The 25,058-nt window shown below is 40.3% G+C and overlaps 1 protein-coding gene across 1 annotated transcript in view; it reads right to left on the bottom strand.

Annotated features, from left to right (window-relative positions):
* LOC122797128 overlaps positions 1-24,853 on the bottom strand; it is a 189,236-nt gene extending 164,383 nt beyond the window's left edge. Inside the window, exon 1 of the mRNA XM_044065925.1 lies at positions 24,635-24,853. Coding sequence (XP_043921860.1) covers positions 24,635-24,853 — 219 coding nt within the window. The remainder of the gene's footprint in view (positions 1-24,634) is intronic.
* Between the last annotated feature and the right edge of the window lie 205 nt (positions 24,854-25,058).

Here is a 25,058-nt window from a genome sequence, read left to right as displayed (position 1 = left end):
AAGTGAGACCCTTTCGACTGGAAGACGTAGAGTGGTGGTTGAGGTATCTAACTCTGCTCCTATAAAGATGGTATGCTGCGATGGCGACAAGGCACACTCTTCGAAGTTGACTGTAGTACCTAAGTGGTGGCAGAGTGTCAGAGTAGATTGTGTTGCCTGAATCAATTGATGCCTGGTGGTAGCGGTGAGGAGCCAGTCGTCTACATATGGAAACACCTGGAATCCTAGACGCCTCAGGTGAGCCGTGACCACTGCCATGCATTTGATGAACACTCTGGGGGCTGTAGTGAGACCAAAGGGCAGGGCTCGAAACTGGTAGTGATTGGCTCCCAGCCGGAAATTCAGGTGATCTCTGGAGCATCTGTCCATCTTTATGTGGTAGTACGCATCCTTGAGATCGATGGAGCACATCCAATCGCCTTTCCCTAGAAAGGGAAGAATGGCCTGAAGCGTGACCATTCGGAACTTCTCTTTTTTTACAAATGGTTTGAGTCTGCTGAGGTCCCAGATAATTCTCCAGTCCCCTGTTTTCTTTGGAACCAAAAATAATCTTGAGTAAGTTCCGAACTCAACTTGGTCTGCTGGGACTGGCTGGATGACTCTTTTCTAGCAACTGGTGGACCTCTATGGTTGCTTGTTCCCTGAGACAGGGTGGAACATCTGGGATTCTGTTTACAGGAGTGGGGGGGGGGGGGAGAACAGTATGAAATACCCTCTGGAAATGATGCTTTGTAGCCAGGTATCGGATGTTATGTTTAGCCAGGCTTCTGGGTACAAAGATAAGTGACCCCCAACTGCCTCCAGAGCCGGACAGCCGGGTCTCCTTTCAGGAGCGCTGGTAGGGCTGACCAGAGAACTGGTCTCTGTCACCCTGCTGTTGTGGACCCCCCCCCCCGCCGCGCGGTCGGCGTCTTCCATTATAACCCCCTCCTCTGCCTCTAGAGAGGGTTTCTCCACGTGTGTCCTGAAAGGCTCCCTGTGCTTTTCGGAACCACATTTTTCCACCCTTAGGACCCTTGGGATAGGGCCGGGTAGGGGTCGAAAAATGGACTCCAACGGCAGATAGAGTCTTGCCTTCCAGCTCACACCTGGTTAGAGTTTCCTTTACCTTGGGCCCAAACAGGAATGAGCCATCAAATGGGGTGTTGATAGGCTCCACAAAGAAACAGAGATGCATCCAGGCTTGTCTACACAGAACAATGCCTGAACTAGTGGCTCTACTTGAACCATCAGCTGCATAAGATATGAGGTGCATGGACGAGTTCACAATCATGTTTAGGGTGGTGAGCTATGTGTTAACTTTGTTGGCAACCCCTGCAGCTACCGTACCCTGGAGAGTATCTCCTAGCTCTTTCAGGAGATCTCTTTGTAGCCTTGTAAAATGGGTTAAATAGTTCAATGATCGAAGGGAAAAGGTCGCTAAACTAAACATGCATTTTCCATATCTATCCATGATCCTAGAATCTCTGTTAGGAGGATGGATAGATGAGGACGTCTCAGACATTTCCTTTTTGGTGGCTGCAGCCACCACCATGGCATCAACAGGCACTCCCTTAGTCAAAAAGGCTTTGTCCACTGGGGCAGAGATTAACTTATTTGGCTTCCGAGGGACAGGTTCCATGGCCTCTGGAGACTCCCACGCCTTACGAGAAATCAGCTCCATGAGTTCATCATAAGGCGGAGACACCCACGAAGTGGAAGGTTGAGACCTGATAGCCTTCAAGAGCACTGACTCATCTTCAGTAGGGCTTTTGGACTGCCAACCGCCCCTCTGATTAAGGATCTCTAATATCTCGGCAAAAGAAATATCCTCAGAGGGGGATCGAGGGGACCCTTCTGACTCATTCAAGTTAGTGTCGGATGTCAAAGACTCCTGTGGGGAGTCCAAGTGCCTCCTCTTGCACAGTCCCTTCCTGGGTACCTCTTTTTGGATGCTTTCGAGTCACCTGAGAATTTGGAAGATTTTGAGGATCTTCTAGCACCATCCTATTCACCCAGCACTTCGGAGAAAGGGTGCTGAAGTAAACCCCTGTCTACTAATTTTCTCCTTCTCTCCAAAAGTACCCTGGAGGAGAAGGAGTGACATATACTGCAAGAGTCTTGGAGGTGTTTAGCCCCCAGACAATAAACACATTGAACATGCCCGTCAATGACAGACATTTTTTGTCCACAATCAGGACATTTTTTGAAGCCATATTTTGGATGAGGCTTCTCTTTCTCATCAGACATTTCTGTTATAAGATTAAACAATTTTAAAGAATTAAACAACACACTTAGAAATTATCTACCAAGGTACAACTAAGAATTAGGTTAAATATAAGGCCAACTCTTAGGCCCAACACTATAGAAAAACAGAAGCCAACACAGGGCACTAATCTAAAACTATGTCTAAGTCTAAAACTCTAGAGATTTTATATATATATATATATATATATATATATATATATATATATATACTATCCTATCAAGAAGTCAAGAAAAAAAAAGTTTTTAAACTTGCAAATAGATGAATCTATCGATTAATAATGGTCCAAGCTATCTGGAACACGGAAATCTGTGCCGCAGCAAACTAGATCTGAGCTAATTCCAGCAATGCATCATGGGATAAGGGGCTTGGTCTTGAGCTACTGGCAAACCTTGAGCTTTGCTATAGGCTGTGTCGGAGCAGAGGTTCGGCTCCAAACCCATCAGTGAAAATAAACGGCGAGATTTAACAACTTCACATCATCAGTTTGGGATATGAATGTGATATAAAAGAACTTGAGCAAGAGGGAGGTGTATAAATATTTGGGAATTGGTGAAGGATCAATAATAAAGCATGAACAAATGCAAATGAAACTTAGTAAGGAATACTTTAGAAGACTTAAATTAATCCTGAAAACAGTGTTGACATCTAGGATCCCAATTCAAGCTATAAACCAATTTGCTCTTCCTGTCCCAACTTTCGGTTTTGGAGTGATTGATTAGCCCCAAAATGTGCTGGATAGATTAGACAGAAAAACAAGAAGGATGCTTCATGCTCACCAAATTATTTAGAAAAATCAGTGCATACTAAGATTCTGCGCTGTGGTGGTGGTGCTGCGGTAGCATTGTCACCTCACAGTAAGACGTTGTCCTGTCCGATTCTCAGCTAAAGCGTCTTCTGTATGGAGGCATGCGTGAATAGGCGTACCTTCATTGAAGGTTGTACGTTAGGGCTGGCAACTCAGTACGTAAAAATCTACTGCCAATCATTAGCAGACCGGAGTTCCGCTGTGGCGACCCCTAACTGGGAAAAGCCGAAAGATACAACAACAACAACAGTGCATACTAAGATTATATATTCCCCATTCCGAAGGAGGGATGGGCCTCCTTGAAATTGATTACATGTATAGATCTGCAGTCATGGAACTGCACACATATCTGCTGACCTCACAAGACCTGAACGTAGTGAAAGTTTTGAAACATGAGGAGAATAAATCTAAGATGACTTCTCTGCTTAGTCTAGCAGAAGCATATCGGTGTCAAGCAGGAATGGAAATCAAACCAGAAAGAGATAAAAATCAGGCAGCAAATGAATGTGCCAAAAAACAAAAGAAAGAATACAAGGTGAAGGACCACATGAAAAGGCAATAAATGTGGAAAATGCATAAATATAGTTGCAAGTATAGAAAACTTCTGCAAGAACCTCGTGTTGATCAGGATCGAATGCAGGAATAGTTAAGGAGAGGTGAATTCAAACCAAGAGATGAAGGGTTAATACTGTTGGCCCAAGACAGTGGGCTACATACTCATTGGTTTACAAAGTCCACTGAACATGTGGGAGAAACAGACAAATGTAGGTTTTGTAAAACAGAATTGGAAACAGTTGCACACCTCGTTGCTGGTTGTGACATACTAATGGCAGAAAGACTGTATACTGAATAATTGGCAAGACTGTTGCATTGGGGATTGTGCAAACATTATGGTACTGAAGTGGTTGAAAAACACTGGAAACATGAGTCACAAAGCATCACAGAAAATAATGAAGTCTACATCACATTGGGATCACTCGTTACTAACAGTTCAAAAGATAGATGCTAGAAAACCAGATATAGTGGTCCATGAAAAGAAGACAAAAGTAGCATTGATCACTGAAATTGCCACACCCAGTGACTACAGTGTCTTGCGTACAGAGAGACACAAAGTCATAAAATATCAGGATTTGCAGGCAGAAACGTGAGCAAACGTGGAAGAAAGATACCCAAACAGTTCCAATAGTAGTAGAAGCAACGGGTCTTATAAGAAAGAATTTACAATCATATTTATATGTTACCAAAACATGTAACACCATACGAATTGCAGAAGGAGTCATTACTGGACACATTGCGGGTGCTGTGAAGAGCACTTTTGGCTGACATCAAAGATTGAAATAATGCTAATTTAATGAACTTTAATAATCATAGTTTGACTTAGGAATGGGGTCCATTCCCATCACGGTATTAGAAACCCAAAAGACTTGGATAAATCAAAAAAGAGAAATGAGCTAAGGCTCATAGGTTAGTACTAGGCTAACTATCCTTATGGACCATTTTAAACCTAGCCAATTACCCCATGTCAGAATCAAACCCTGCACCTTGTCTTTCTAAGGTAAGCACTTTAACCATTACGCCAACCTCCCACCCCAAAATATACATCTTGAATCTGTAAAGCTCTTTCCAGTGGTGAGAATCAAACCTTGCACCTTGTGGTTGAAAGGCATATACCTTAACCACTGTACCACTTGGCCTTTCAGCCTTCAGAGAAGAGTTGCTTGATTTAATAGAGATAGATAAACATATTAAGATCAATAAAAGAAATAGACTGCAGACGGTCAATAAAACCCCAAAAGTTAGAAGTTTGATAAAACAAATGAACATAGTAATTAGGACTGTCCAAAATTTAAAAAAAAGGCAGAAACTAGCAAAGAGGACTTCATTCCACAAGCAAGGCTATACTTACACTGATAACGGTTTGAGGGGAGAGGGACCTCAAAAGACACTTCAGCAAGGATGAGGATGATGGAAAATCTAATGTGAAAAGCACCATGGGTAAGATAACCGTTGAGAATGAAGTGAAAGAAAAAGAAAGCAGTCTGGCTCCATGGTGCAAAGGAATGCAGCCTTGACTATTACCAGGTAACTTGGATTTGATTAGTAGCCCTGGCAGTGAAGGAGCCAGACAGGAAGGGATAGCAATGGAGAAGTGTGGCCCACTTTCATCTCTTCTAGGGGGAGAGGGGTTGATGTGTGCTCAGGCAGTATATGGAGAGGTGAGATTTCTCTGGAGGAAACCAGGGAAACCATCTTCCTTGCTCAAAAGTGGTGGGACAGGTTCCTTGTTGATGTGTGTGTGTGCCTTATGGATATAAGGGACTGTCCAGTGTTGCCAATCCATTGCACGTCTCACCTTCCTCAGCATGCATGGGAAGGTAGGGTTATGCAAAAAATGCATTAACTACCCCTAGATGGCTGCCTTGTTGATTGCCCCTACTGGTCGATTTTCATCCAGGTGAAGGGGCAACAAATGGCCTGACTGGACCAAAGGGGGTTGATGACCAGCAATTAGCATGGGTAAAGTGTGGGGAAAAAAAAGAAAATCCCACAGAAGATTTTATTTTTTTATTTATTTATCCTTTGTTGACCTGGTTAGTCTCACTAGGCAATTAGCCTTTTTTCCAGGGGAGTCCCAACGTGGTATTTATATTACTAGTGGAAATTTGGCCAGGGCATCAGGGAAGTTTCCCTACTCACCATTGTTGCTACTGAGACCCATTTTGGAAGAGCACTTCTTGTTTCCATTCCAGGCACAGCAGCTTGGAAAAACAGCAAGGCAGATGGAGACAGATGCAAATGATGGAGTGGTGAAAGAAATGAAGGAGAAAGCAAATATCAGTGGGGAGGAAATTTGGTAAATGAGAGATGTTCTAGATTAGCCATATTCTATAGAAATACAGTAAAGATATGCAATGTAAATATAACAAAAATGGGAAGATTAACCATGGTAGATTTAAAATGGAAAGAGCAAGTATATAGAATTATAACAGTATATACTTATACTAATTGTAAAGCAAGGGAGAGTTTATTTCATAAGATTTTAAACTATGTGGTGATAAATATGACTGCTATAATAACAGGAGACCTTAATTGTGATTTAAGAGGCAAGTATAAAAAGAAAATAAATGATATAAGAAGAATGTTAGAAGTTTTAAGATGCAGTAAGTTAAAACTCTATGACAAAAATTCATGGACTTACAAAAGGGGTATTATAGAACTGAAACAGATTTTATAGTATCAGAATGTTTAGTAATAGGAGAAGGGGTAGTTGTTGAAACAGGATTTTCTGATCATCTTGTAATGTGGCTAGAGAGAAAGGAAAATGAGGAATATATAGAATAGGTAAATGAATAAAAAGAATAAACTAGAAAGCATGGCATGAAGAAGGGAAAACATTAGTAATACTGTTATGGAAAAATGATATTACTATAAGAACATTTTATAAAAAGAAATCTGAATGGTGGATGATATTTAAGGAAAAATATAAAAAAAGTTTTTTTACAGTGGCAATATAATGTGAGAAAAGTAGAGAAAGAAAAATATAACAGAAAATATAACAATACATTTGAAGATTTAGAACATGATGATAAAAAGTACTTTGACAAAGAAAAATAATTATATGAAAGAAATCAAGAATAAAATACAAGAACTGTTATACAAGCAAATATTTTTTTACAAGGAAAAAGAGAAGTATTGAGTTAATTAAGCAAATTAGTAAAGGAAAATGGTAGTGTAATGAGAGAAATAAAAAATGTAAAAGGAGAAACAGAACTCATGAAAACATTATCAATAGTGTAGTACAAGACTATTTAAAGAAAAAGATCCAGCCATCCTCTAACCCTTTTCCCATTTTGCACATGGGGTCGGGGTGTCACTTCAGCAGTGACAATCATCTCAAGCCAATATCTACACCAACTGGTGGCTAGCCCTGCCACAGTAGTTCATTCATACCACTCACTCACACACACACTCTCACCTATGGCCAGTTTAAAGTGTCCAATCTACCTACTGCATGTTTTTGGAATGTGGGAGGAAACCGGGGCACCCTGAGGAAACCCACATGACCACAGGGTGGACATGCAGACTCCACATAGATAGCACCCCAGCCAAGAATCCAACCGGAGACCCTCTTGTTGTGAGGCAACAATGCTAACTGCTGCACCACCACGGCCACCAACATGGTAGCAAAAAAAACAATGGAAAGTAAAAAAGTTAACAGAAAAAGAGAATAAATATTTCAAAAAGCAGATTTCTTTAAATGAGGCAGATAAAGTACTAGGACAAGTAAAAACAGAATCGGCTGCAGGACCAAATGGAATAGGATATGAAATGTATAAAAATGTATGGGATTGGCAAAAAATATTATTTAAAGAATTTGAATGAATGGTTAAATGAAGGTTTTATGTATAAATAATTACGTTGTGAATGTTTAAATTTGTATGGAATAAAGAAGATAAAGGACAATTAAAAACTGGAGACAGACAGTACTGAATAATAATGATTATACGATATTTATCAAAATAATGCAGAAAGATTTGAAACTAAAATGGAAAATATTATGGAAGATAGCATATATAGTATAAAGGGGAAGGGTTGTCAAGAATTATTAATGATAATTAAAGAAATTGTGGATCATATGAACAGAAAAAAAGAAGCAGAAATCATGACAGCAGCCCTTAATAAGGTATATGATAGAACTGGACATTAAATCTTATGGCTAATAATGAAAGAATATAATCTAAGTGAAAATGTCAAGAAATTATATATGTCAATGTACAGTAATAATAAAGTAAATAATACTTGTAAATAGCTGGTTAAGCCAAGAGGTACAATGGAAGAGTGGTGTAAGACAGGGATGTCCAATGAGATGTATACTCTTTGCATTAGTTATAAATATGATAGTATGTGAAATAAATTGCAAAATGAAGGCAGCAGGGTATATGACTCGTGAAGGACTAAGAATTACAGGTCAGTTAACATATGTAGATGACACTATAATAGTTGCAAAAAAACAAAATTTGGATAAATGAAGTAATAATTTGCACAAATGAGTGTCTAGAGAAGATAGGGATGGGGTTAAATAAAAAGAAAAAGTAAAGGTTTTGATGATACAGATTGGGTATATATTTCACAATGAATGAAATTTCTATGTTAGGAATAAAAATTAGGAATAAAGATGTTAAATATAATTCAATGGGAAAAACAATAGAAGAAATAAAACAAACCTGTCTTTTCTGGAGAACATATAAATTATCATTCAGAAAAAAAGGTTTATTTAATAAATTCAGTACTGATGGGAAAATAGCATACTTAGCAAGTGTATTTATTTTTCCAACAGTATTTGAAAAGGAATTATTGCCGATATTTTTTTTTTCATTTATATGGGGTTCTAGATTAAACTCGGTAAAAAAAAGGAGTTTTGTATGGTAATAAAAGAAAAAGGAGGTTTTGTATTAATTAACCCAGTGATATATGCTGCCTCATTAAATTTTCACAAACTGTTAATGTGGATAAATGAAAAAGATGAGAGATTAGTAGTAAAACTGCATAAATACAAGTATGATAAATTTTGAGGTATGGTTAAAAGAGTAAAAGAGAAAAAGAGTGTATAAATTAGGAAATATAACATTAAGAAAAAAAAAAACACTAATGCAAGCTAATGTGCCCAACAATCCTTTAATACAAAATTAAATAAAATAAAACCGTTGAACACTTTTGTTGTAAATTTGAAATGAACTTTGTCAGAGTAGTGGCCACATGAAACAATGCCCATAGTTAGAAAGTGAACCAACAATGAAAAGGTGATAAATACATAATAGATTAACTGGTACTTAATTAGATCAGTGGTCGTAAACTAACTTGACACAAACCTACCTTTATACATAGGTTCATAAGTTCATAGGTTGGTACTAGGCTATCGGCCCTAGGGCCTATACAAACCTAGTCATAACAGTTCCCTGGCTATTTCTTCCCACACTATTTACTTCCCTGGACCCCTGTCTAGCAGGGTGACTGACGTGATCCCTGGGGTGAATATCCTTTCTCCCATCCAGTCATCAAGGTTCCTTTTGAAGAGGGCCAAAGAGGTGCTCTGCTTGATATGTATGGGCAGTCTACTCCAGAGTCTGGGGAGTCTCTGGATCAGGAACCTATACCTCCAGCATGTTTTGTTTATTGTGATGACAAGGTTTAGATCCCTGGAGTGTGTGGCTCTGAGGGATTGGGATTTCTAAGTGTAGCATGTCCAACAACTCTGGGTTTGACATGGCCTTGTATGTTAAGCAGAGATCACCTCGGAGTAGATGATATGCGACAGAGTATAGCTGGAGGTTTTAAGGCAGTCAGCATAGGGCATCTGCTTTAGGCCTGAGATTCTTTTAGTGAAGTATTTCTGTGGGCTTTCCAGTTGTTGCAGATGTCTTGAGAGGTATATACCAAATGGGGCATTGTATTCTATAATGGGTCTAATGAGGGATGAGTACAGTGGGACAATGAAAAGCCCTTAGTGATGAGGTGTGCCACATAGAAGGATTTCCTGACTGTTGTGGAGATGTGGTTATTGAAGGTGAGATCACTGTCCACCTGTGTCCCTAAGTCTCTTATCACACTTTTGGTGTTTAGTGTACTGCCACCTATGTGGTAATTCATGGGTACATGTTTTTTCCCGAAGGGGATAACTATATATTTATTGGCATTGAGCTTGAGCCCATGGCTCTGGCACCAAGCATCTGTTTCTGTAAGGTCCTTCTGTAGAGTATCGACATCAATTGGGGATTCAATAATGACTCCCAGTTTGCAGTTATCTGTGAACTTTGTTAGCCAGAGTCCCTTAGTGTTGGCCTGTACTTCAGAAAAGTAGATGCCAAACAAGAGAGGTCCCAGGACTGAACCCTGAGGTACTCCACTTGTCACTTGTCTGGAGCTGGATTTGGAGTCAGCTACTTTTACAGTGTGAGTTCTGTCAGTAAGCCAGTTGGCAACCCATCGACTGATGTAGGGATTAATGCCCAACTTAGTAAGTTTATCTATGATTCCAGAGTGGGGGATGGTGTCAACGGCCTTGGTAAGGTCCAGATAGGCTGTGTGGACTGCCTTACCCTCGTCCACAGCTCTGGAGACTGATTCAAAGAAGTCAATCAGATTCAGGAGACAAGATTAGCCCTTCACGAACTCAAACTGGGTGGGGTCCAGTTTTTAAGGTTGCCAATGTCTTTGTTTATAAGTTCCATGAAAATACATTCCATGGCCTTGCAGATCAGGCTCGTCAGACTGATGGGGTGGTAGTTCCTGGGATCCAAGGTGGATCCCCCTTGTGGAGTGGGATAACTGTAGCTGTGCGCCACTCAGTGGGCATGAAGCCTGAGGTGAGGGTATGATTAAACATGACACTTAGGTGAGCTGCCAGTTCATTTTGTAGTTCATGTAGTACACAGCCCGGGATGTCATCTAGTCCCATGGATGCTGTATTCTTAGCTTTGGAGAGTGCATTTTATACCTGTGTGGCCATTATTACTGGAATTTGGCAATCTTCCAGTATTGAGATGGGCCATTTAGGGGGTGAGAGGGGGGTGAAGTTGGCATTGAATCGACCTGCCAGGATATTGGCAATATCCTTGGGATCCGTATATTTAATGCCATTCTGTTGTAGCTCAGAGCAGATCTGATTATTGCCGTTTAGATTCTTGACATAGTTATAGAATGCCTTGTGGTTGTCTTTGGAATCTTTGGCAATTTTATTTTCATAACTAGCTTTGGAGGATTTTATGAGGGATCTCAGTTTCTTACTGAGGCTGGTAAGGGAGTTTTTTGCATCCTGGGATTTTCCTCTTTTCTGCAACAGTTTCTTCCTTTTGTTATAAAGTTTGTTTATGGCAGGGGACCACCAGATTGGCTTCCTTTTTTTGGAGGAGAGCATCTTGGTTCTATTTGGGATGGCACAATTCATGCAAGAGTGGATGTGCTCATACAGTGCCTTAATGTAGGACTCTGCAGTCGAACTTTCAGTTCTCGTCTGCATGGGTGTCATGAAGTTTGTAACTTCTGACTTGAGTAGCATGAAGTTGGCTTTGGAGAAGTTTTTTATGGAGGTTTCCTTACTGGGGGGGTGGGGGAGGGATGTGGATGTTAAGGGTGATTAGCTTATGGTCTGACCTGACCAACGAAGGGGTGACCATAGGTGTGGATTATCGATTTCCCATGTTGGTAATGACCAGGTCTAGGATATTGGAGCCCCTGGTGGGACTATGGATTAGTTGATCCAGGGCCATAACATAGCAATAAAATGAAAAAAAACACTACATAATTGGCTTAGTTTTTGGTGTCATTCTAAAGGGATCCAGTATCTGTCAACCTGGGATGACATGATTGACAGACCTCGATGCTTTGCCAAAGGTGGTCTTCATCTGTCACCCCTGGGATTTCAGCTACTGGCTAAGGCTCATGCCACCCCCATAGTGCCTTTTTTTAGGCAGTGTCACAAGGACAAAACTCCCAATGTAAAAATTCCAACCAAAAGCAACCTCAAGGTCATGCTGCTAAACACTACATGAAACTGCACTCACTGGAAGCAGTCCTTTCCCTGGAGGACGCAGACATTAGTGCAGTCACAGAGACCTGGTTCAAGGCTGTGGATAGCACCCCAGCCATACCAGATTACACCTCCTTCCACACATTCAGACCACAAACAGAAGGCAAGAAAACTAAAGGAGGCGGTGTATCAATATTCATCAAAGATAAATACACCTCCAGATTGGTTAAACAGTATGATGCCCTAGAGATACTTCAGGTACAATTAACTGTTGGTAGGACACCTATTCAAGTCATCGCCAGCTACAAAACCCCCTCTATGAATTAGGACACCCACTCTGCCTATTTGGATCAACTTGAGTCTATCAAGATACATCCAAACACCATGGTTTGGATGACTTTAACTACCCTAGCATTGAGTGAGTAAATTATTCGTAGTGAAACTCACCTGCCAAAAGGTTCCTCGACTTTGTCAACTCCAATGCCCTGGACCAGCTGGTTGTCACCCCCACTAGGGACACCAACATCCTGAACCTGGTGCTTACAATGCAGCACCCCATTGTGAGTTCATCCCTGGTGAGATATGACCACAAATCAGTCTCATTTGAAGTAACTATCATACTTGACCCCCCCCCCCCAGCAACAATTATACTAAAAAACTTCTCTAACGTAGATTATAACTTCTTACGGGGTCTATATTAGAACACCGAACATTTGAAATGTTGAGTGTTCTAATATTGACCCATTTTCAGCGAACGCTGAAAATATCGAAAAAACAGAATTCTTTCCTAGGGAAAGAATTTGGTTGTCCATTTCTGTTGCTTTGGTATTTTCAGCGCTCTGGTGGAAAGTTACGGGTTGGGTTCAAGTATGCGATTGTGTGGACGTGTGGGTTAGGGTGGGTTAGGTGAGTAAGGGCACGGGTCATGTAAGTGTGCGCTTGTGTGCACGTGAGGGTTAGGGCGGGGTAGGTGAGTTAGGGTTAGGGCGCGGGTGAGGTGACTGTGCAATAGTGACGGACATTAGGGTTTGGGTTAAGGTAAGTGAATAGTTAGTGGTGTATGTATAGTTTAGTGTAGGGTTAGGTGTAAGAGTTTAGGTGTATGTGTGTGGACTGCTATTTGTTTGGTGTGCTTGTGCTCTGTGTATGTGTTTTGGAACAGCAATTTTTTTCCCTAGAAAAAAAATTGCTGTTCTGAATGTTCAATGTTTTGTATTTTCGATTGCTAGGGTTCAATATTAGAACACTTGACATTTTGAATGTTCGGTGTTCTAATATGGACCCCTTCTTACGGGATGGTATAAATAGCTTCACTGCACCTCCCCCTCAAACGGAACCGGCAACTATGCCAAGCTCTACACCAATACCTTATACAAGCACCTGTATAACTGCACAGACTTGGCAGTACCTGTTAGGACCAAAACAAGCTCTTCAAGGAACAGCAAACTTACCTGGTGGGCAATCACCATTTACAGGCTTTACAATAAAGGAAGAAACTGCTGTCTAAGAGTACGAAGGGGCTGGCTTTAAATTTGAGACACTCTCTCCTCAGCTTAAATAAGCACATAAGATTTCTTGTGAAGTCCTCCAAGGTAAACTTCGAATAAAAGTTAGCTTCCTCAACAAAAAACAACCATAAGGTGTTCTTTAGTTATATCCGTAACCTAAAAGGTAAGGCTCAGATCTGCGCTGAACTGGTAGTTAATGGTAACACATATACTTAGCCGGTGGACATAGCTAACCTGTTAGCTGACAGGTTTGGTGATAACTTCACTCCCCTGTCTCTGCCACACATACCTCATGACATCCCTACCATCTGTCTCCTACCTTGTATCTCTAAAGAGCAGGTCGTAAACACCATCTCTAAGGCCAAAAACACAGCATCAATGGGACCTGATAACATCCCAGGCTGTGTTCAACATGGGCTCAAACAAGAATAAGTACCACCATTGGGTAGTCTTTTCAATCACAGTCTAAGCACCAGCTTCATCCCAGCTGAATGGAAAACAGCCACCATTATCTTGGTGTTTCTACTCACCCTGGGAACTATAGACATATTAGCCTGACTAGCCTTATCTGCACGGCCATGGAGAGAATCATCATGGATCATATCAGTAAAGATATAGGTAATCTCCAAACACTAGATTCTGCTCAGTTTGGATATGTTAAGGGGAGATCATGCCTGTTAAACCTGGAGAACGTCTTCGAGTCAGTCACCAGGGCTCTGGACAAGGGGAAGTCTGTGCATACAGCCTACCTAGACCTAGCCAAGGCATTTGACACTATCCCTCACTCAGGCATCATTGACAAACTCTCACAGCTAGATATCAACCCTTATATCGTAAGGTTGGTTGCGAACTGGCTCACTGATAGAACCCATACAGTCAAAATAAGGGAATCCACCTCCAACAGCAGACCTATAACCAGTGGCATTCCACAGGGATCAGTTCTGGGACCTCTACTGTATGGAATCTATTTCTCCGAAGAACAACCTAAAACCAAGGTACTGTGGCTGACAAAGTTTGATGATGACTGAAAACTGGGTGCAGTCATAGCATCTCTAAATGATGTCAACATCCTTCAAGAAAGTGTTATGCAAGTGAATGACTGGTGCCAAAGTCATGGCCTTAAATTCACTGCAAACAAATGTATTATCATCCTTTTCAGAAAGAGCGATGTTCCTGCAAATTACCACAACCATGGCAATACCCTAAGTACGCACTCAGTGGTGAGAGATCTGGGCACTCAGGTTGGCAGCAACCTTGCCTTAGTCATCACCTCCCTGTACTCTTCACTCATTAGGCCAATAACTGAGTACAATGCCCCTTTTGGTATGTACCTTTCAAAGCACCTGCAACAATTGGAGAGACCGCAAAGGTTACTCACAAGGAAAATTCAAGTCTTCAGTAGCTACGCTATGTGGATCACTGTCACTTTATTTTGTTTCATACAGACTACTCAGAGGTGATCTCTGCCTTACATATAATGTGATCTCTGACAGTGCTTTATTGGAAATCCTGCACATCTGCAAGTCAAATGGCACACGGGTTACTCACTCTAAGGACCTAAACCTGGTATGTCACATCAATAGAACCTGCAGGAAGAACAAATTTGTCTCCCAGAGGTTACTACACCTTTGGAATAGACTCCCACTTCACGTCAAACAGAGCACCTCATTGGCTCTCTTCAAACGCAATCTGGAGGATTAGATGGGTAACTGTAAATTCACCCCAGGGGTTCCACCTGTGTCCCTCTTGGACAGGGATAATAGGTACTGATTGTTGTAACAAAGGTAAATTTAGCTAGTCCTGTAAGGACCCTCGGGCCATTAGCCTAGTAACTTCCTATGATCCTATGATAAAAAACAAGAAAAAAAATCAAAATGCAGAATGTGAATAACACATTTTAAAAGCAAGAAATAAACCCCTTCGTGAACAATAAAATTCTAAGGAAACTATAAAATTCAAGTTTATTAATATGGTACGAGACAGTCCATTCTTCAGCTTTCACTTTTGGTATTGTACCAAAAGGACTTCAGGTTTGGAGATACCTGAAAGGATTACTTTCCAATTCTATTTTACATAAAGAACTACTTACCTTTTTAAGCACTACAAGAATCAGGATGTTACAGCTTATGATTACTGACAAAGGAAGCTCTTAGACTTGAACAAAGAGATTAAGTTACTGTTAGACTATTACTGATGATTTATTGTTTTCTATGTAGTTCAACGAGTTTAACAAGGTTTTTGTTGAGATTAGGTCAATAGGCAATGTAAGCAGTACAAACTCGAAAGACATCAGCAACAATATGATTTGGACAGAGCCTACCCTAAACCACCAAACAGTGTCAGGATGGATTCTGACATGACTCAGTCTAATTCTAATCTTTTGATTCTATATTCCATGCTGCTAAAACCTATGGAGACAATGTGATGGAATATCAGCTTGCCGATGAAGAGGTTAACATGTCAGTTAACTCCACTTTATTGATATAATCAGAAAAGATAGCTTCTCACATACAGACAAGAGTGCTACATGTGGAACACAATTATAGGAATGACAAATCCTCCAAAAACAACAAAAAATGTCCACACAGGGAAAGGGGGAGAATGAGGAGGTGAAAGTCCCATCCTTCCTCTCATACAAATTTTAGTTCTGGACATTGTGATTATTTTTCGATTTTTAACTTTACAGGAAGAATTTTCCCTGATTCTGTGACTTCACTATTTTAAGACAGGGTTTAGTTTTGTACCTTCCTACCATTTGAATATTGCTGAAGTTTTAATTTAATTTATGTTATAAACTAGACTGCTTAATTTGCATTTATTTTTGGGAACTCTTCATCACCAGCTGACAAGGTCAATTTAAACATCAAAAGACAAAGTGTGTTTATACCCCCAGTCAACCCTCTTATAGCAACATTTGAGAGGTTATGTGAAGTGTGTTTATACCTCCAGTCAACCCTCTCATAGCAGCATTTGAAAGGTTATGTGAACACACCTTTAGAGAGATTTATTCCATTTCTATGCCACTACCCTCGAACTTGACTTCCAGAAAAATGAAGGCACTTTTATCTGTCATGGGTGACAGATCCCTGCATATAATGAAACCCAGCAAAGAAGTGGATGTGGTTATTATGGACTCGATTATTCCATCAGAATGTCAGAAGTGCTGGCTGACAAGACTACCTACAGGAGAGTGTCTAGAAATGAAGTGAATATTTCCTATGGAAAAATCAGTGCTGTTTTGTTTGATTTATTGTTACAGCGGGTTCTTGACCTGGAAATTTACAGCTTTCTTAAGATGGTTAATCCAGTCAATCCATCTTTATTTGGGAGTCGTAAACTTCACAAAAATCCTACAAACCCACCTTTTCGACCCAGAAGGTCTAAAACTGAATAATTGGCCAATTATTTAGATCTGATTTGTAAAACATTATTGAATTCCAAAAGTCACATTCTCAGGGATTCATGGCATTTTTTGGAAAAGATGAATGACATAAAATTTGACAACAGTTTTTGGTTTGTCACAATGGATGTCATTAATCTCTTTAAGGTTATCCCCCACTCAACAGGCATTGAATATTTTTAGCCACTTTAGTTAAACAGGGTAATAATAATAATAATTTTTTCCACCTTGCAGATCAAATTGATTGAGGTCCTTCTATATTTGGTTCTGAACAACAATTTTGTTTATTATGATGCTGAGTAGTTTTACTAAGTCTCTGGAGTTGCTATGGGTTCCTCTTGTGCCCCAATTTATGCCAACTAGGTGTTGAATTTCTGGAAGGAAAACTTCATTTGCACTTCTGAATGGTTTCATTTTGTAGAAGCATATTTTAGATTTCAGAATATCATTCTTATATTTTGGAAAGGGACTCCAAAACAGTGGCTAGAGTTTAAAAATGTTTTTGTTTTCTACGCTGAGTTCTTATAATTTACCTATCATTTTAGTTTCAATAGCATAGACTATTTGGATCTGTCTACTGGAAAATATTTCTTATGACAGCAATAAACTTTCACAATTTACCGTAAAAAAAATTCAAATTCTTATTTACACTTCAACAGTTGTCATCCTTTTTTCACAAAAGAGATATAGTAAAAGACCAAATTGTTCGTTTGTCTTGATTAACAAATGTGGAGGAAAAATTTCTCACTGAGTTGGACTTTTTGATGAACTTATTTAGAGCACAAGATTATCCTAACCATTTATTGGTTGACAATAAAGAAGAAGTGATCAAAGGTAGAACTAACAAGTTCCAGCCTCTTATGTGGAAAGAAGACAATATTAGTGCAACAACGGGTCTTATCATCACTTATCATCATTACGACTGGGATGACATGATTGACAGACCACGATGCATTGCCAGAGATGGTCTGCACCTGTCGCCCCTGGGATTCAGGTTACTGGCTAAGGCTCTTGCCACCTCTATAGTGCTTTTTTTAGGCAAACTTCAAAGGACAAAACCACCACCGTAACAGGTACAAGCATGCAAAATCTGAAGGTAATGCTACTCAATGCTAGAAGTCTAAACCTCAAAATGCACACTCTCGAGGCACTCCTAAAAATGGAGAATATCGATATCTGTGCAGTAACTGAGACCTGGTTCAAGGCTCCAGAGTGCACCCCTGCAATACCAGGCTACAACTCTTACCATACTTTTCGGCCACCAAACCAGGACCGAAACACTAAAGGTGGAGGAGTGTCAATATTCACCAAGGATATTCACACCACCAGGCTAGTTGGCCAACACAATGTGTCTGAAATTTTCCAAGTGCAACTAACACTAGGTAAGACTGCAGTCCAAATTGTAACTTGCTACAGATCCCCCACCATACCCCAAGATTCTCACTACACCTTTCTAAACATACTGGAAAATATTAAGATAGAACCAAACACCCTAATACTGGGTGATTTTAACTACCCTGACATTAACTGGGAAAACTACTCATGTCCCAACACCTTTGCGCAACGGTTCTTGGAATTCATAAATTCCAATGCCCTGGATCAACTAATCCATAGTCCCACCAGGGGCTCCAATATCCTAGACCTGGTCATTACCAACATGGGAAATCAATGCTCCATACCTATGGTCACCCCCTCGTTAGTCAGGTCTGACCATAAGCTAATCACCCTTAACATCCACATCCCACCCCCACCCCCAGTAAAGAAACCACCATAAAAACTTCTCCAAAGCCAACTTCATGCTACTCAAGTCAGAAGTGACAAACTTCATGACACCCATGCAGACGGGAACTGAAAGTTCAACTGCTGAATCCTACACTACTGCACTGTACAAGCACATCCACTCATGCATGAATCGTGCCATCCCAAATAGAACCAAAATGCTCTCATCCAAAAAAAGGAAGCCAATCTGGTGGTCCCCTGCCATAAACAAACTTTACAACAAAAGGAAGAAACTTTTGCAGAAAAGAGGAAAATCCCAGGATGCAAAAAACTCCCTTACTAGCCTCAGTAAGAAACTGAGATGCCTCATAAAATCCTCCAAAGCTAGTTACAAAAATAAAACTGCCAAAGATTCCAAAGACAACCGCAAAGCATTCTATAACTATGTCAAGAATCTAAATGGCAATGCTCAGATCTGCTCTGAGCTAAAACAGAATGGCATTAAATATACTGATCCGAAGGATATTGCCAATATCCTGGCAGATCGATTCAGTGCCAACTTCACCCCCCTCTCACCCCCTAAATGGCCCATCTCAATACCGGAAGATTGCCAAATTCCAGTAATAACGGCCACACAGGTACAAAATGCACTCTCTAAAGCCAAGAATATGGCATCCATGGGACCAGATGACATCCCGGGCTGTGTACTACATGAACTACAATATGAACTGGCACCTCACCTAAGTGTCATGTTTAATCATAGCCTCACCTCAGGTTTCGTGCCCACTGAGTGGCACAGAGCTACAGTTATCCCAATCCACAAGGGGGGATCCACCTTGGATCCTGGAAACTACCGTCCCATCAGTCTGACAAGCCTTATCTGCAAGGCCATGGAGCATATTATCATGGAACTTATAAACAAAGACATTGGCAACCTTCAAACACTGGACCCCACCCAGTTTGGGTTTGTGAAGGGCCGATCTTGTCTCCTGAACCTGATTGACTTCTTTGAATCAGTCTCCAGAGCCATGGACAAGGGTAAGGTGGTCCACACAGCCTATCTAGACCTTGCCAAGGCCTTTGATACAATCCCCCACTCTGGAATCATAGATAAACTTACTAAGTTGGGCATTAATCCCTATGTCACCCAATGGGTTGCTAAATGGCTTACTGATAGAACCCACACTGTAAAAGTAGCCGACTCCAAATCCAGCTCCAGACAAGTGACAAGTGGAGTACCTCAGGGTTCAGTCCTGGGGCCACTCTTGTTTGGCATCTACTTCTCTGAAGTACAGGTCAACACTAAGGGACTCTGGCTAACAAAGTTTGCAGATGATTGCAAACTGAGAGCCATTATTGAATACCCAAATGATGTGGATACTCTACAAAAGGGCCTTACAGAAACAGATGCTTGGTGCCAGAGCCATGGGCTCAAGCTCAATGCCAAGAAATGTATTGTTATCCCCTGTGGGAAAAAACATGTATCCATGAATTACCATATAGGTGGCAGTACACTAAACACAGTAAGTGTGATAAGAGACTTAGGGACACAGGTGGACAGTGGTCTCACCTTCGATAACCACATCACCACAACAGTCAGGACATCCTTCTATGTGGCACGCCTCATCACAAAGGGCTTTTCATCCAGAAAAAAGGAGGTCATTGTCCCACTGTACTCATCCCTCATTAGACCCATTATAGAATACAACGCCCCATTTGGTATGTATCTCTCAAGACATCTGCAACAACTGGAAAGGCCTCAGAAATACCTCACTAAAAGAATCACAGGACTAAAGCAGATGCCCTACGCTGACCGCCTTAAAAAACTCCAGCTATACTCTGTCACATATCGTCTACTCAGAGGCGATCTCTGCTTAACATACAAGGCCATGTCAAACCTAGAGCTGTTAGACATGCTACACTTAAAGAAATCCCAATCCCTCAGAGCTACACGCTCCAGGGATCTAAATCTTGTCATCACAATAAACAAAACATGCTGGAGGGATAGGTTCCTGACCCAGAGACTCCCCAGACTCTGGAATAGATTGCCCATACATGTCAAGCAGAGTGCCTCTTTGGACCTTTTCAAGAGGAACCTTGACGATTGGATGGGAGAAAGGAAATTCACCCCAGGGATCACGTCAGTCGCCCTGCTAGACAGGGGTCCAGGAAAGTAAATAATGTGGGAAGAAATAGCCAGGGAATTGTTATGGCTAGGCTTGTATAGGCCCTAGGGCTGATAGCCTAGTACCAACCTATGAACCTATGAACCTATGAACTCACTCCCAAAGAAGACTAGGGTAGTTTGGTTGTTATTTGTCCCTCTGACACTTTCAAATATGTTAAAACAGTATGGGACATCTGGAATTTGGAATTTTCTCAGGAGTTAAAAGCTAAGTTAGTTACTGATCCTAAAGTTGTTTTAGTAGTGAAAAAAATCTTAAAAATGTGTTCTAAGGAGAACCAGCAACTTTTACTATTAAATGTAGTTACATGACTAAATGCAACCATTATACACAGTGCTATTTTGTATATGAGGGGCCTTATATTTTGACTGAAGGCACAGACAGGACTATTCCCTGTCCATGCAGGGAGAATTGCGATTCCTCCATGGTGGTATATACAGCTAAATGCATTTCCTGCCCCATGTTTCATGTAGAGAAAACTAGTAGAAAATTGATGAATAGGATCCGGGAAAATTGTTATGACATCAAAAAATGTAAACGTCCAAAGCTCTTTTTAAACACACCTTGGATTGCACTGGTTTAAAAAATTGTGTCTTTTTTATAATGGATCGTGCCCGATACAACCCTTGGGGTGGTGACATAAAACTATACAGGAGCCCTGTGAGTTAAACTGGCAGCATAGATTAAAATTTTCAGCACACCCTGGTTAAATGATCTTACATCGATCGGTAGTGTGCTTAGATTAAGAGTCTCTAACTTGTGATGTCAATAGTTTTTTTAGTTTCCTTGGAATTTTATTGTTCATGAATGAGTTTATGTCTTGCTTTTTAAATTTATTACTCACATTCTGCATTTTGATTTTTGTCTTTTTTTTATGTAGTGTTTTTTTAATTTTACTGTTATGTATAAAGGTAGGTTTTGTGTCAACTTAGTTTACGATCATTGAATTTATTAAAGGAAAATTCCATCCTCTCCTACATTTTAACTCAATCCTTAGGTTTCTTTTCTCCCTACAATATGGTTTCAGTATTGCGTAAGTACCAGAAACCTGCGTGTACCTTTTAAAAAAAGAAGTTATGTTCTTACCATAATGTTCCATGTGTGCTGTCCATCTCATCCTTTATTTTCACTGGTGGGTTGGATCTGATCCATCGGATCCATCTCGGGCATTTCTCCAGCTCGAGGTCTTTAGCAAAGCTCATGGGCCCTATTCTTTACCCACAATGCAACCCCCCCAATTACCTCAGATCTTGTTTACGCCCGATGTTGTCAATCTCACCTTTATTCTCACTGGTGGGACTGCATCCCAAACATGGGGTGGGAGGTTAGCATAATGGTTAAGATGTTTACCTTACACTTACAAGGTACAGGGTTTGAATCTCACATGGGGTAATTAGCTAGGCTTAAAATGGTGCAACCTCACTCAACCCCACGCAAGTGAGACAGGGTGCACTGACCAAACCAATTGTAGTCAGAAGCAAAAATAAAGTCCAGCACCAAGGAGATAGGTAAAATTAAAGATGTAATGTGACAAAACAGCAAATCGGTTACGGCAAAACTTACAGTCTTCTTCAGTGCATTTTTTTTTTTTTTTTTTTTTAGTCTTCTTCAGTGCATTAACTGACATTAATCCATTACACATTTAAATAGTACCAAGTTAAACCAGAATCAAAGCTAATTGGTACATGCCAGAATTAGCTTAATTCATTAAGGCCGGGCTAAAACAGAGCCCCCCAGCCTGACAATCCAACCAGATTCTTTATTATTTAACATGGAGTGCCAACCTGCTTTATTAGATTTGTGTCCCTGGATTTTATCAAAAATTGTAAACTGAAATTTGGCAGTGGCATGGGTCATTGTATGTTTATAAAGAGCATTCGATATTCTTTTGTTTCTTATATCGCTAAGATGTTCACTAATCCTATGTTTTAATGGCTGAGATGTTTGCCCTACATAAAACGCAGAGCAAAAACAGGTGGCTAGATAGATGACCCAGTCACTGCTGCAGTTGCCGAAGCATCTGATTTCAAAAATATGTGGAGTGTTGCTGCTGGTAAATTCCTTTGTTTTGCAAACATGTACAAGAACTACAATGGCCACAAGGGTTACTGCCCAACAGTTTGTCCCGAAATAAAGTGACTTGTTGTGTGGTAGTAGGGGTGAAATGTCTGTAGTGGGTTAAATGGGATTTGATGGTACGACCTCTTCTATAAGAGAAAAGACATTGTGGGGAAAGCATTGCAGCTAATTCCTCATTGGCCAACAAGATGTTCCAATGGTTATTGATAATATTTTTGAAGCCATCTGTATTGCATCCAAATGTTGCAACCAGACGAATGGGTTGGTGAGACTGTCCATCCCTTCTCTTGGATCCCTTACCATAAGTCAACAAATTCTTCCTGTCTTGTTCAGTAGCAAAAGAACATGCCCTGTTAATGTTGTCTGCATGATAACCCCTATTTAGAAATCTTTGGGATAGATAGTTTTTCCTGGTATTATAGGCTACATCTGAGGAACATATATGCTTAATGCATAGAAATTGGGATTTTGGGATGTTCCAGATGATGTGGAAGAGGTGATGACTGAAAGCATGAAGTAAGGTGTTAAACTGGGGGAATTTTCTAAAGACCTCCATTTGAAGTGTATGGTCAAACTGACGTAAAATGTAAACATCCAGGAATGTAATTTCTTTGTAATCAAAATTAAGTAAAAAGTGTATCCTCCACTTATTTTCATTTACGTATTCTACAAATTCCTGTGCATATCCAGCATCCCCTCTCCACACCATTCAACAGTCATCTAGATAATGTATCCAGATATCCATGTTATCCAAGAATATACTGTGGTTCTCATCATACAACAATTCTTCTTTGATGTAGCCCATAAAGAGATCTGCAGAAATGGGAGCGAAGACACTCCCATAGCAGTACCTCTTAACTGCCAGTAACATCTCCCATGAAAGTAAAAAACATTCTTAGTAAGAACATGTTCAGCTAAGCAAACAAGAAGAGTGTTGAAACCGGGAGTGTATAACTCAGCTTTATTAAGCCAGAATTAAATAGCTTCCAATCCTGCTCAATGTGGGATATTGGTGTATATGGCAGAGACATCCAATGTTCATAAAAGCCAACCTGGTTCCAACTGTGTGTTATTAATGATATTGAGAAACTGGGTGGTATCTTTAATTCTGCTTCTGACCAGAGGAAGAAGTGGTTGTAGATGTTCCATGAGAAAAGCAGATAATGGTTCCATCAAAGATCCTCAACCTGAAACAATTGGTCTACCTGGCGGTTTGGTAGGATGTTTGTGTATTTTGGGGAGTAGGTATAGATATTGTGACCTAGGATCTTGGACGGTCAATTGATAACCAGTCCTCTGATCAATGATACCTTCCTCCTGTGTCAGTTTTAGAAAGGCATCAATTTCTTGTTTGAACCTAAATGTTGGGTCCAGGGGCATATGCATATAAAATTTACTATTGGACAGCTGTGTTACAGCTTCTGTTTCATGCATGTTCCAATCCATGATGACCACTGCCCCCCCCCCCCTTTGTAAGCTGGTAAGATAACCAGGTCATGATTGTTACTGAGTTTCTGTAGGGCATCCCATTCTTGTTTGGTAAGATTCTGTTTACTACTGGTGTATGTATTCATGTTGAAATGTAAATCTTTAAGTACACATACTTTAAAGACTGAGACATGTTTGTCCATGGGAGATATAACACTAGATTTATGGAAATGAAATCCAGTAGATCTTTGAGTTTGGTTTGAGTCTGAAAAAAACAATTTGAGGTTAAGAATTCTGCAAAATTCATGAATATCATTTACAAAAACATGTTCAGCCACAAAAAAAGATGGAACAAAATGTAATCCTTTGTTCAATAATTTTATTTCAACATCTGACAAAGGTTTGGAATAAATGTTGTGAATATTATTGGTGTTTAATATGTGAGGATCTTGCCCAAACGTTGTTGGATGTTGTGTACCTCTCTGGTGTTTCCTACCCCCCCCCCCCCATGCTTCATACCCCTAAAGGGTCAGTACTAGGTTTCCTCTTTGCTACTGGAGATTCCTCAGTGGAGATAGGATTGAGATTCGTGGTTGAGGACGAGACATCCCCTGATGTCCTCCCATGGGTGTAACTTCTGTTCCTAAGTATGGATCTGGGTATTTTTTTCTTATTGATTTGTTCGTTTCCTGAATCCTGAAATCTAACACTCTTGTTTGTTCCAAATGGTTTACCTCTGTCATAATCTGAAATGTCTCTGTTACATTTTTGTGTTTTTTCTTTATCAATTGTTGCTCTAAAGCTGAAAGGTCTGTAGCCAAAGCATTCAGATGTTTGCTGAAGAAGGATTTTCTTTCATATATTCTAACTTCCTCACAGTTGCTAGTTACTTCAACAATGTTTTGATCTATGATTCTTTCATAATATGAGATGAGAGCATCCACAAACAGCATAGAAGCTTTGTGTTGGGCCTGAGCCCAATCTTGAGATAATGTCTCATCTATCTGACAAACCAAGGGTTGGGTGCAAACACACAAACCCCCCAGGGGTGATATCCTTTAATTTATATGCTTTAAAAAGCTTCAAATGCCAAATGTTAGATCTAAGTGTCCTCATACTCTTTGTAAGTTTTTGGAATAATACCCCACAAAGACCATC

Source organism: Protopterus annectens, chromosome 3.part0, assembly GCF_019279795.1.
Source record: "Protopterus annectens isolate FY-2018-M chromosome 3.part0, PAN1.0, whole genome shotgun sequence".
Taxonomy (NCBI): Eukaryota; Metazoa; Chordata; order Ceratodontiformes; family Protopteridae; genus Protopterus; species Protopterus annectens.
Note: the sequence above shows the minus strand (reverse complement) of the source record. Positions and strands in the feature narration are given on the sequence as shown.